Source organism: Eurosta solidaginis, chromosome 4 (assembly GCF_040869045.1).
Source record: "Eurosta solidaginis isolate ZX-2024a chromosome 4, ASM4086904v1, whole genome shotgun sequence".
Taxonomy (NCBI): Eukaryota; Metazoa; Arthropoda; class Insecta; order Diptera; family Tephritidae; genus Eurosta; species Eurosta solidaginis.
The window spans coordinates 125,762,437-125,774,474 of NC_090322.1; the positions used below are offsets into that span (position 1 = coordinate 125,762,437).

The window sequence follows — 12,038 nt, forward strand, 5'->3', positions numbered from 1 at the left end:
TACCGATTCCAATATCTACTAATCGATCAATATAACAAAGAAATATTTGGTACATACACGGCGTATACGTAATTTTTTTGTATGAAAACTTCATACAAAATCGAATTAAACTATTCGAATAGCAAAATTCGATGAATAAGCTTACAAAAATTTAAAATCGAATACTTGATTAATCGCATTACTCGAATATTGTTAAGAGCCCTAGTGGTCATCATACTGCAGATAATTATTATTACTTTCTCTAGCTAGCACTTAAATATGTTTATCTGATATAATTAGCAACAAGAATAAAAGCCAAGACCTCTTTGGTCCAAAAGCAAAGTTTGCTATAATACGAGCACCTCCTTCTAATATTGGCAACATCCATGTCTTCTCGCCACATATCGGGACAGGTATGGTACGATTATAGCATGGATTTGCTGTTTTTTTTTATTCAGGATCAGGATAACAAAATCTAAAAAGAGGAGTTATCTTGTCCTTATCCTAGATTGGTTTGGAACGGATCGGATAGATCCTTCCAAATATTTGTAGGGATGCACCGAAATCTAATTCAGCATATAGGCTATTTGTTCGGCTTTCCAAAAGCTGATTTTTTGATGGTTTCTCCCCGGTATTTAGTATATTATGACAAACTGATCGTTAATAAATTTACGAGGTGTTAGCCTATTTGAAAACCACCGCGTACTGGCAAAAAAATTCTAGCAGGAATCCTTATTTCCAAGTAGTGTTACTTTGGATTGGACAGGCAATTGGGAAGTAAAGATTTGTTTAGAGGACCAAATATAGCACTCAGTAAGCCTCCTAGCAACAGGTTTCATCCTGATATATAATTTGAGTGATGACAGCCATCAAAAACTGATAATATTATCCAGGAAATATATGTACGTGAAAAAAGGTTACTGGAGTTTTTATGATGTATTACGTTAGACCCATTGCAAGTTTGAAAAAAATTATTTTAAAGTATGCTGCAGTATCTGCATTTGCTACACCAGTGCAGCAGTAGCAACCAAAAATATGCTTTGCTAACTATCCGACTCCGAACATGAATACAGCATAGAGCAGAGCCATAAAAAAAAGATGGCATTCTTTAGCTCTGCTTTGACCTACGTCATATTTTAGAGCGGAGCAAATAGTAAAATAAAAACTACGAGCTATATGCTATTTGTAGCGGAGCGACAGCAATAAACAACTCTTTTTGCTATTTGCTCTGTTAGGCGTTCGGGATCATTTCAGGATGATTTTGGGGACTCTCTCTTGGCCCTCCCATGGTTAATTGGGGTACACTCCAGCATGAGTTCCGGGACTAATTGTTTCTCGGTATAATTTTGGGATGAAATTGAAAACTATCTCGTGATCCTCCGGGGTCACATTCGGATGATTTTCGGAATCTTTTTTCGGTGATCCTGATAATTTGAAGGTCTCTTCAGGATGATTTTGAGGACTATTTCGGGGTTCTTTGACATCATTTGGATATTACTTTGAGTCCAATTTAGAGTAATTTCCGGACAACTTAAGGGACTTTTGATATGAGTATTTTTACGATATTCGGTGCACTACTTCTTCTCATCACAAGAAAGGCTTCTTCCGAAAATGTGTGAAATCAGGAGGTAACAACGCCCACTTTTTATATCTTAAATATTATACAAAGTGGCCCACAAATGATACCGAGGGAGCCCAAAGTCTTCCCGAAGTGACAACTAAAGACTACAGAAGGACCACAAGACAGTCCCCAAAATGACCACGAAGTAAATTGCAAATGACACCTACATGATTCCGAAACGGACGAGAAATATCACCCAAAATTAAATTACCCAGAAACGACCTTGATATTACCTGGAAATAGTGCCGAATAGTGCCGATAGGACTACGAACGTCCAACAGAGCATACAGAAATACATTTTTTCTTGCTCTCGCTCCGCTTCAAAAAGTATATGGTTCGCAGTTTTTAATTTGAGTGTGGAAGTAAACCAAAAGAAGCGGGCATAAGAGAATTAGTTTTCAACAAAATTTTTTGTATATTCTTTTGGGGAACACAAAGTTACGTTAATCTTTTTGGCTAAACGTATAGTAAAATCTACTCCAATCGTAGTGGAACTCAAAGGCAGGTCTGTATGATAGGCAACCCTCTAAAATATGCATGCCGAACTTGTCAGAATAAGGGAAGGCGAATTCAGTAGAGGTGGTGTTATCCCAACAGCTGATTGCTTCTTCTTGATAATTTTCCATACAAAGCCTTGTACAACAATATGCCAGTTAATCGAAATCAATGAAAATTTTCTTTTGACTTGACATTCTTCTGCACGGCGAATTGGTTAAATTCGCTTTGCCACCACCTGATATGGATTCGCCTTGGAATAGGGGAAAACGTCAACGGGATGAGAACACCTGAATATTCACTTCATCATGTAATCTAGATCACAAATTTCTGCACCAATTTTTTGTTAGAGCAGAGAACAAATTGTCAGTTGCCAAAACCAAAATTATAATTTTTTGACTCCAAATTGAAATACTTCAAATACATATAAAATAATCACATAGAAAATTTTGAAAATAAATAATTGATATAAGGCATTTTTTTGTGATATCGCGCATACTTTAGCTAAAAATATCGTTGAAATTAGTCACGTGTCAGCTGTTTTTTCTGAAAAAGTTTCAAGAGATGCTTGCTCTGATCACACCAGACTAGTGTATTGGTTTTTGACAGCTGCTCTACTCTGAACTTCTCTGCAATTAGTTTGAGCTCGACAAACAATTATCACACCTATTCTGCATTTCGATTACGTTCCCGTTGAAGCTCAATAAGCTTCAATTTAATATATCTTTTCAGGTCAAATTTATTTTATTTTTATACAAATTTTCTTTCCAATAATTTGATTTTAAACACATAAGTTATAAATTATTTTATATATTTTTAGCAAGTTTTAAATTGAACAAGTTATCAGGAAAATATGAACACTACATATACTCCCCCTTCAAAAGAAATAAGGATGATAATATAATAGTTATTATTATTAAAAAATAATCATTGAAAATTCGGCGTTATAGTTATTTAAACTAAACACAATGTAACTCTCTTTTTAGGTTTTGTTTGAATATTGTTAAAATTATTCCCTATAAATGCTGGTTTAATTCTGTCAACTGATATATTCTTGTAACTGTTATGTATTTGTATTTTAAAATATTTTGGGTGCTTCTCAACGATTTCGTATGGTCCTTCATATGGAGGTTTAAATCCCGCTTTATTGTTATCAGCTCGTACAAAAACTTGTTTACATAATTTCAAATCCTTTGGTACATAAATTTTATTTGAATTTTTATGTGATATACCCGAATGAAAATTTTGAAAATGAAGCCTAATTTTTGTAAGAAACTCGTTAAAATTAAAATTGTCTTCAGACTGTACTACTAGTTCACTAGGTAAACGTAAATTTTGCCCATAAACTAATTCAGCTGCTGTAGATTTAATGTCCTCTTTAAATGTAGATCTTAAACTCAACAAAACTATAGGAAGTTCATCAGACCAATTTATGGAATTTCCCCTTGCTAAAATAGAAGCTTTCAACTGTCTATGCAAACGTTCAATCATGCCATTAGCTTGAGGATGATATGCAGTTGTTGTGACCAATTGACATCCTACAAATTTAAACTGAACACCCTGATCACTTGTAATTTGTAAAGGTACTCCAAAACGGGGAATGTATTCTTTAAAGAAAACAGAAGAAACTGATTTAGCCGTTGTTTCTTTAAGAGGGTAAGCTTCTGGCCAGCGAGTATTTCTATCAATTATATTTACAATGTACCTGTAACCTTTTGAAATTGGCAAAGGTCCAACAATATCTGTATGAAGATGTTCAAATCTCCCTTTTGGAATGGCTATTTTACTAATAGGGGCTTTGGTGTGTCTAAATATTTTGGATTTTTGATAACTTGTGCAAAGCTTTACCCATTCATTTATTGTTTTATTCATAGATGGCCAAAAATATTTTGATTTTATTAAATGTCGTGTAGCTCTAGTTCCAGGATGAGTTACGTTATGTAATTTAGAAAATGCTTCTCTACGGAGACTTTGCGGTATGTATGGCCTAGTAATTCCTTTCGATTCATTACAAAACATTTTTAAGTTGAGAATCGGAACATCTATTTCTTTTAATTTATAAATACCATCTGGATTTTTTGAAAACCCTGATATTGCATTTACGGAAATATTTGTCAAAGGATCCACCAAATATTTATTTTTTAAATCAACCAATAGACCATATTTTGCTAAAAAGTCTGCACCAATTATAGGTTTTGTTATATCTGCTACAACGAAACTGAACGGAAATTCCCGTCTTAAACATAAATTAACATTTAATAATTGTTTACCATGCGTCTTTATAGGAGTACCGTTGGCTGCCGTCAAAAATAGATCTGAACATTTTAAATTATTTTTGAATTTTGAAAAAGGAAGTACGGAAATTTCTGCGCCACTATCGATCAAAAATTTTAATCTATTGTCTTTATCATAAACAAAGAGGCGACGTGATGAAATTTCATCCAACCCATTACTTGCCGCCAAAGTAATAGGTGGAATTAGTTTTTCTGAGATTCATGTGGTTTGTAAGAGCAAGGTTTGAAACATTTTCTCGCTTTACTGCCATAACGGTAGTGATACCTACAAACCCAATTTCGAGAATTTGATCTATTTCATGAATGATTCCTACTAAATGATCTGGAAGCTCTTACTGACCTATTTTCCATGGCCCACTTCATAGAACAAACTTCCGTAGACAACTTTGCAAAACCTTCACATATTGAAGAAGTAATTTTTACTAAGTTTTCTACAGTTCTTTCAAATTGAGAATTTGTAGTTGCTATATTAGTAGTACAAATTTCATTTTTACTCATAACCTCCCACATATCATCAGCTAATTTAAGCATATCCTGAATATTTGAAGCATTTGACCCTGTTAAAGCTACATTTAGATTTTTGGGAAATTTTCGTAGCCAAAGTTTCTTTAATAGATCAACGCTAAAATTAGTGCCAGATAAATAATGCCGCCCGATTTGTTTTTTCTAAAAGAAAGTCCGATCACATATCTTCGTGTGCCGTGCAAATACTCGGGAGTGACGTCTGCAATTTCTTAAAAATGAGAAATCTATGTTTCTTGCACAAACTTCTACATTCTCAATATCCCCCTTACCTATTTAATAAGCTAACCTTGAGTCAGTCCACTCGAACATTGAATCTGTTGATACCGGCTTTTAAATACTCCACATCCTCTAGAATGTTCTTTGTCAGTACAATCCGTCTATGGAACTCACTTCCTTCCAAGACAAAAGCAATTCGTAAGGCAGGATGTTTCAAACAAGCAGTATTATATTTCCTAAACTCTTAACTTACCCTAATTTACATATCCCAAACCTTCATTCTTCAAATATTGGTCTGGAATTGTTTCTATCACACTATTATAATTTAAATACGTATAAGCTTTTTATTATTTTTAATCAAAATTTTGTGCTCATTCTTTATTAAGTTTATTTATATGTATGTAACTTCAATTTTTTGATGTGATTGATGTACTACCTAAAAGACAGTGTCTTACTTGTACAAATAAGTTTTAAATAAAAAAAAAAAAAAAAAAATAACACTAACAGCGATCTGTATAATTCAGAGGGACTTTTATCTCCGAGTTCTGAAACAGATAACACTTGATCTAGTTTTTTTACGTTCACTTAGTGAGTGACGTTCTATTAGATGTCTTTTTAAGTTTTCAAATTTATTTTCCAAAGGAGGATTTTGAATAATATCAAATACTGTCATAATCACCTCTTGAGGAAGTGAAATTATGAGATATTCGTATTTGGTACTATCCGAGGTAATATTTTTGGATGCGAATTGCGCTTCAATCACCCTTATTCTGCATTTCGATTACGTTCCCGTTCTCCGCTCCGCTTTAATCGAAGTTTGGTATTCTGCATAAAGCCGGAGTCATTGGTGCCGTATGTCGTATCGCTGTATCCGTATCCCTAACGTAATCAGCTGTTTATCGTTACGACGGTAAACCAAAACCCAATTGGTTGGCTACGATACGGTTACGACCTTAGCGGAACCAATAATCGATTGCATTGATTCTCATAAGGTTGGTCGAATCAACTGTTAAAAGGTTACCGATACGGTTATCGATAAAGCACCAATGTCTCCAGCTTTACGACGGAATCGTAAAGAGAAGAGGAAGAGCAAATGATTTTTCGAAATCACCTGTTGGTACGGAATGTGTGAACATTGGAACAAAATAAATTAAAGCAAATTTGTAAAAAACACTGAAAAACGTTTATATTTTATTATCCACGCCATTTTGTACAAAAAAAGCAATAGAATATATTGCCGCAGTGTTATATTTTTTTGAGTGAAGTGCTTTCATAATTGTAAGTGTGTTTTTGTCGTTCTTTTGGCCAATTCCCTGCCGTGGCCACCAAGTTTTGTTAAAACGGATTCCTGCACGAATATAGTTGACATTTTCTGAATTATATGGATGCTAATTTCATTGCACTGGCCTAAAATACTTTATAAAGATTTATTTATTCTTTCCGCAAGGATTGTTTACGTTTTCGCTTCACCTTCCTCTACTCCGGCAGCTTGCTTTGGCATATAACTGAACCCAACGAACAGACACAAATTATAGCTGTCTATTATAATGGAATCAATAACCGCGGCATTATTTTTGGAGTTGGAAAACAACACATACGAAAATGGCCAGGCGAGAATGAAAAGCAAATATTGCGAGATTTGTGTAATCCGTTTGAGATGAGTGACGAATTGTAAGAAATTGAACTTAAAAGTGGTAAAGTTTAATGACTTATTTTCTTATTTAGGTTCCAAAAAAACTTCCGACTTAATAAGGATGCTTTCAAATATGTGTTAGATACTTTTGCGGGGCAAACACGTCCAAGGACTTCGTTTCTTAACAAGTTTTACTTACGTTTTTGTTAAAATTCTGTTATAAATTAATAAAAAAATAAAAAGAAAATGTTTTTCCGCCAACTAATTTGCAACTTAGAAAAACGGAACTACGATCGAAATGCAGAATACACAAAATCGAACGATTCGAAGTTGGATCGAAAGAGATTGGAACACAGAATACCAAAATTGCCAAATTGAAAAAATTCCAATCCTAGTCGAAATCCAGAAGAGGGCTGTATAATCACCCGTCTTACACCAATTTCACACAGAAACTTGATCGGATGACAATTTTATTTAATGAAATAATTAAGTTTTCCTTTTCACCCAGGGCCACATGCTTTATTGAGCGACTTCTGCCAGCAGCCCCAAAAAAATATTACGCTTTTACAAAAAAAAAAAAAAAATGGTATTAAATAGAACCTGTTTCCTCCTTAACTATAAAGACAATCAAAATAAGCAAATATGTGCCTGAGAAACTTTTCATGACAGAAAGACACGCAGAGTGTTTGGCAAATCACTGCCGAGGGTCGACCCCGCTTAGAAAAACTTTCATCTAATTGAAAAAAAATGTTACTAAATTTTTTTACTTTCCCCGGGAGTTGAGCTCAGGATTCCCGGTTTGGTAGGCGGAGCTCGCTATCACCACACCACAGCAGCCGCCCCATTGTGTTGGTGAAAACGAAAATGTCAAATGAAGATATCTGATAGATAGGTGAAATCTAGAGATGGTGATAACGGTCCTTAAGGTACAACAACGGAACTCGAAAGTCTTTACTTTTGATCCCTTGTTTCAATCCCGTTTGTATTGAATAAAAAAATACGGTTTTTCTGAAATATCCAATAGCGTATTGTGCTTTTTAGTGTTTTTTATTTTTTTTATGTATGTATGTATGTGTTTACTATCCTTAGACATATACATGTATAGTTATTTTTTTTTGTCAATGACTGTATTTTTTTTGTAATCGAAAAATTATTTATTATACTATTTTAGGGAGTGTGTGCCTGTATGACTTATAGAAAAATTTACAGTTTTTTTATACACCGAAATAGTATGTATATTCACTAAGTTTGTGTGTGTATGTATATAATAAATACTATGTAATACCGTTAGTATTTACGACAATAACATGTGTGTATGTCTATGTTTAAAGCTTGTATATATGACGTTTATCTTAAAAATTTATCAATATATTTCTTTTTTCATTCAAATTAACAATTTTTATTTTGTTATACATATATATATATATAGGTATAATTACATTGTATACATGTAATAATAATAATGTTTTAAAACATTTATAAAAAAAATAAAATCATTAAATACTAGTTATATGTATGTTTCTATTTATGTATGTATGCATTCCCCTAAATAAACTGCTTTCAATATTTACGTCGCTGCAATTACACTGTGTTATTTTTGCAAAAATTATTATATTAAATTGTTTTGATTCTATAAATAAATTATTATTTTTTTCTATTTTTAAGTTTTTAAGTTTTTTACTATGTATATAAATTATGTAAATATTTATTTAAATTTTTGTTATAAGTACTACATACAATACAAATAATAATAATAGATTTAGCATTTATAGCGAACTCTTTACCATACACTACATTTTTCTACTGGATTCATCGGTGCGCCAACTTTGCATTTATACGCTTCGGCAAAGTCCCTCGAATTCGAAAGTGGCGCCAAAACACGTATGAAACCGGGTGAATGCACCGATGAGCGTATCTTCGTAACTGCATCCTCGGGTCGCATTGAGCCACACCAAATCTGTGCATAATTTAAGAAGAATAGCTGATCGTGCGTTAGATTTAGTCCGGGTAGCTCTGCTTCTGGACCATGAAGTTTTACCCATTTTTTATAGGCCTATGGTAAAAATTAGTATATATTTATTAGTTTGTGGAAAAAAGGCTTATTTTACGGCAGAAGCAGTGTACCTACCCGAAAAGCCTGTTTTAGTCCTCCATTGTCTGCTATATTTTCACCCTGCGTCATTCGTCCATTTACATACATATCGACCTCTTCAATTTTATATCTGGAATATTGATCGATAATACATTGCGTTCGTTTCCGAAATGCTTCGATTGTTGCATTATTCCACCATTGCATCATGTTGCCATCCTTATCAAATTGACGGCCTATTTTGTGTAAACGTAAATATTAATTGTGTAGGTAGGTATGTACATATATATGTATGTAGATACATACATTTAAACATTTGTATGAATATAGTAATAACCTAAGGCTCGGTTTTTCAGTACAAGTTCAACGCAGTTTGTCAGTTACACTACGCTTAAACTTAATCTGCAGTATTCAGTGTATTTTAACTGAAGTTTAAGCTGAGCTTAAGAGACTCATTTGACAGGGTTAAACTTTAGTTAACCTATCAGTTATTTGCGTTCGTTGGCAATGACGTCGAATATACCCAACACGCATTTGGGCTTAAGTATTTCTACATATCATGCTGAAGGCAAAAGTTGTTTCGAAACCGGACTCAACTTGAGAATCGTAACGTTCTGATCAAAAATGGAAATTTTTTATGAAGCAAAAAATGCTATTACTTAAGTTAAAAAAAATATAGTTCCCAACTTGTATTTATGTGTGGTTCTCTCACTGGACTCAAATGTAAGATTACAATGCTACAGTATTTTCAAGAAAATAAAATATGCATAACTTATTTTTAATTAATAGCGCTTCTTTGCTGCTATCAGCCAGGTGTTTATTTCTCACAATAAACCGCTGTTGGCTTTGGCGGTACCACCTCGTAGTAGGATATATACTGGAGGAATTTGAGAATGACGTTGGAGGTCATCTCGAGAACTATACATTTTAAAAAATTTCTCAAAGGTTGGATAGTGATTGGAGAATGAAGTTGGATAGCAACTTGATAACTATCTGGTTTAAGAATAATTACAGCATGAAGTTGGATATCAGCTCTGGAACTAGATATATATTTCTCTAAGGCAGGAGAAATTTGTTTCCATGTTTGTTGGGTAAACAAAATCCAACTGTTGCCGTATCTACAAATTATCTAGATAACAAAAAAAACAGTGTTGCCGCCCAAAAAGCCTACCCCCAAACGCGGCCTTAAACTGTGACTGAAAAACTGCTTAGTAGTTTAACTGGAGTTTGAATTTGACCAGAGTTTAAGCAAACTTAACTTAAGCTTAGCTTAACCAACTACTGAAAAACCGGGCCTAAATATAGTTTAAAAACCTAAACAACAGGCCGTTGCACAGAGGTTCGTTTCTCCGCTATTAAGCACAACTCGTTTTGTAGCCAGTTATTAAACCACTGCCTTCTTCAATAATTGCCGCTAGATGGGTATCTTTGCGCGTCTAGCCTAGAGAGTTACAAACATACAAGTGAAGCTAATATAAAATAAAAAAAAAAATAAATATAAGGCGCGATAACCTCCAAAGAGATCTAAGGCCGAGCTTCTCTTCCAATTTGCGTCGTGCTCCTCTTGATCCCTACAAATTGGCCGGACGGAACCTACGACTCCGAACGGCATCTGCAAGGCAGGTGAGTTTTCACTGAGAGCTTTTCATGGCAGAAATACACCCGGAGCGCTTGCCAAACACTGCCGATGGGCGACCGCGCTTAGAAAAATTTTCTTGTAATTGAAAAACCTTATTTCTAAAATTTAGATGTTGCTTTGCACGGGGTGCGAACCCAGGGCATAAGGTGTGGTAGGCGGAGCACGCTACCATCACACCACGGTGGGCGCTAATATAAGCGTGTTATATATTTATGTTATTATTCTAATCTGTCCAAATCTCAATTTTTACAGATTGTAGGAATTGCCAAAATAGGTTTAGGTGTGTGTGTAACTGTATCACCATCTTATGTTTTTTCTGTAAAATAACACCAGACGAATAAAGAATGTGGGCGTAGGTGTAGTCATTACTCGTACACTGTAACATAATAAGGAAACAATATACGTGATAAAGTTGACACGAGTTAGTTTGTTATGAGTTATCGGTTTGTTATCGAATGGTATGGGCGTGTTGTCGATTTTTTACCGACGAGTGATGATTTTTCAACGCAATGTGTTATATATTTTCCATCGATAATACAGGTTACCGATAAATTATCGAATTTTTATCAACAAATTATCGGTTTGTTGAAGATTTTTTATCGAAAAGTTATCGATGTGGTAAAAAAAACTTATTGATTTGTTGACTAAGTTTTACCAGTTTGCTATCGGCTTGTATCGATTTGTTATCGAAAAGATATAGACCTTTTAACAAAAATTTATCGACATGTTATTGAAAAGTAATCGATTATTCATCGAAAAGTTATCGATTTACTAAGGGTGGGCTACCAGTTTGTTACCACTTTGTTATCGGCGTGTTATCGAAAAAATGTCAATTTAACAGAAAAAAGTTATAGACCTGTTATCGAAAAGTTATTGTTTTGTTGACGGTGTGTTATCGATTTGTTATCGAGGACTCATCGGTTTGTTATAAAACAGGTACCCATAAAACTTCAATGTTATGTCGATAACAAGTCGATAAGAAACCAATATGAAGCAGCTGGCTCGGCGATAATAGTTCGCTATTGATAATTAACCGAGTATAAAACAATACCTTTTTTGTTTTGGTTGCTATTGTTAAGAGCCGATGAAGCTCGCCTCAAAAGCCCCAGATTATTTGTTTCTGATATTTTACCTCTGTTGTGGTTTAAAACTTTAACCCCTGAGTGAGCTCTAGTTAATGAGAGAAATGTTCCCTCCATAAATAAAGCGCCCTATGCACGCCGAGTACCACGTCGCCACTATTATAACTGCAGGATAATGGTCCCGTCTTGAAATCTTCCGTCATCCGCTGGATTTTTGGGTAAAATTACCTGCCATTATTCCTTTCAGCCAGCACCTGAACCTCCTACTTTCAAGTCGTTCAGCGTCACATTTCTTTTTTTATTTTAGGTAGGTGTCTTCCTCTCTTTCGCATTCTGTAGGATGGGAAAATGAATAGATTTGGTTTTTTGGTGAGTGCCAATTAATCGGCACTGCTATTGTATTTAATCGATGCCGGCATTCAGCATCAAGAAAATGAATTGCCTTTATTTCAAATATTTTCGGTC

The 12,038-nt window shown here is 34.3% G+C and overlaps 1 protein-coding gene across 14 annotated transcripts in view; it reads right to left on the reverse strand.

Annotated features, from left to right (window-relative positions):
- Positions 1 to 4,573: 4,573 nt before the first annotated feature.
- Positions 4,574 to 12,038, reverse strand: part of Nep1 (Neprilysin 1) — a 168,626-nt gene continuing 161,161 nt past the window's right edge. For 13 of the 14 annotated variants that reach the window (XM_067782801.1, XM_067782807.1, XM_067782794.1 and 10 more), the window contains exons 9-10: positions 8,892 to 9,088; positions 4,574 to 8,816 (exon numbers count right to left, since the gene is read on the reverse strand). In XM_067782801.1, the coding sequence (XP_067638902.1) occupies positions 8,544 to 8,816; positions 8,892 to 9,088 (470 nt within the window). In that variant the 3' untranslated portion in view covers positions 4,574 to 8,543. Of the gene's footprint in view, positions 8,817 to 8,891; positions 9,089 to 11,801; positions 11,907 to 12,038 lie in introns of those variants that run through there. The other variant, XR_010952893.1, reaches the window with a different exon arrangement.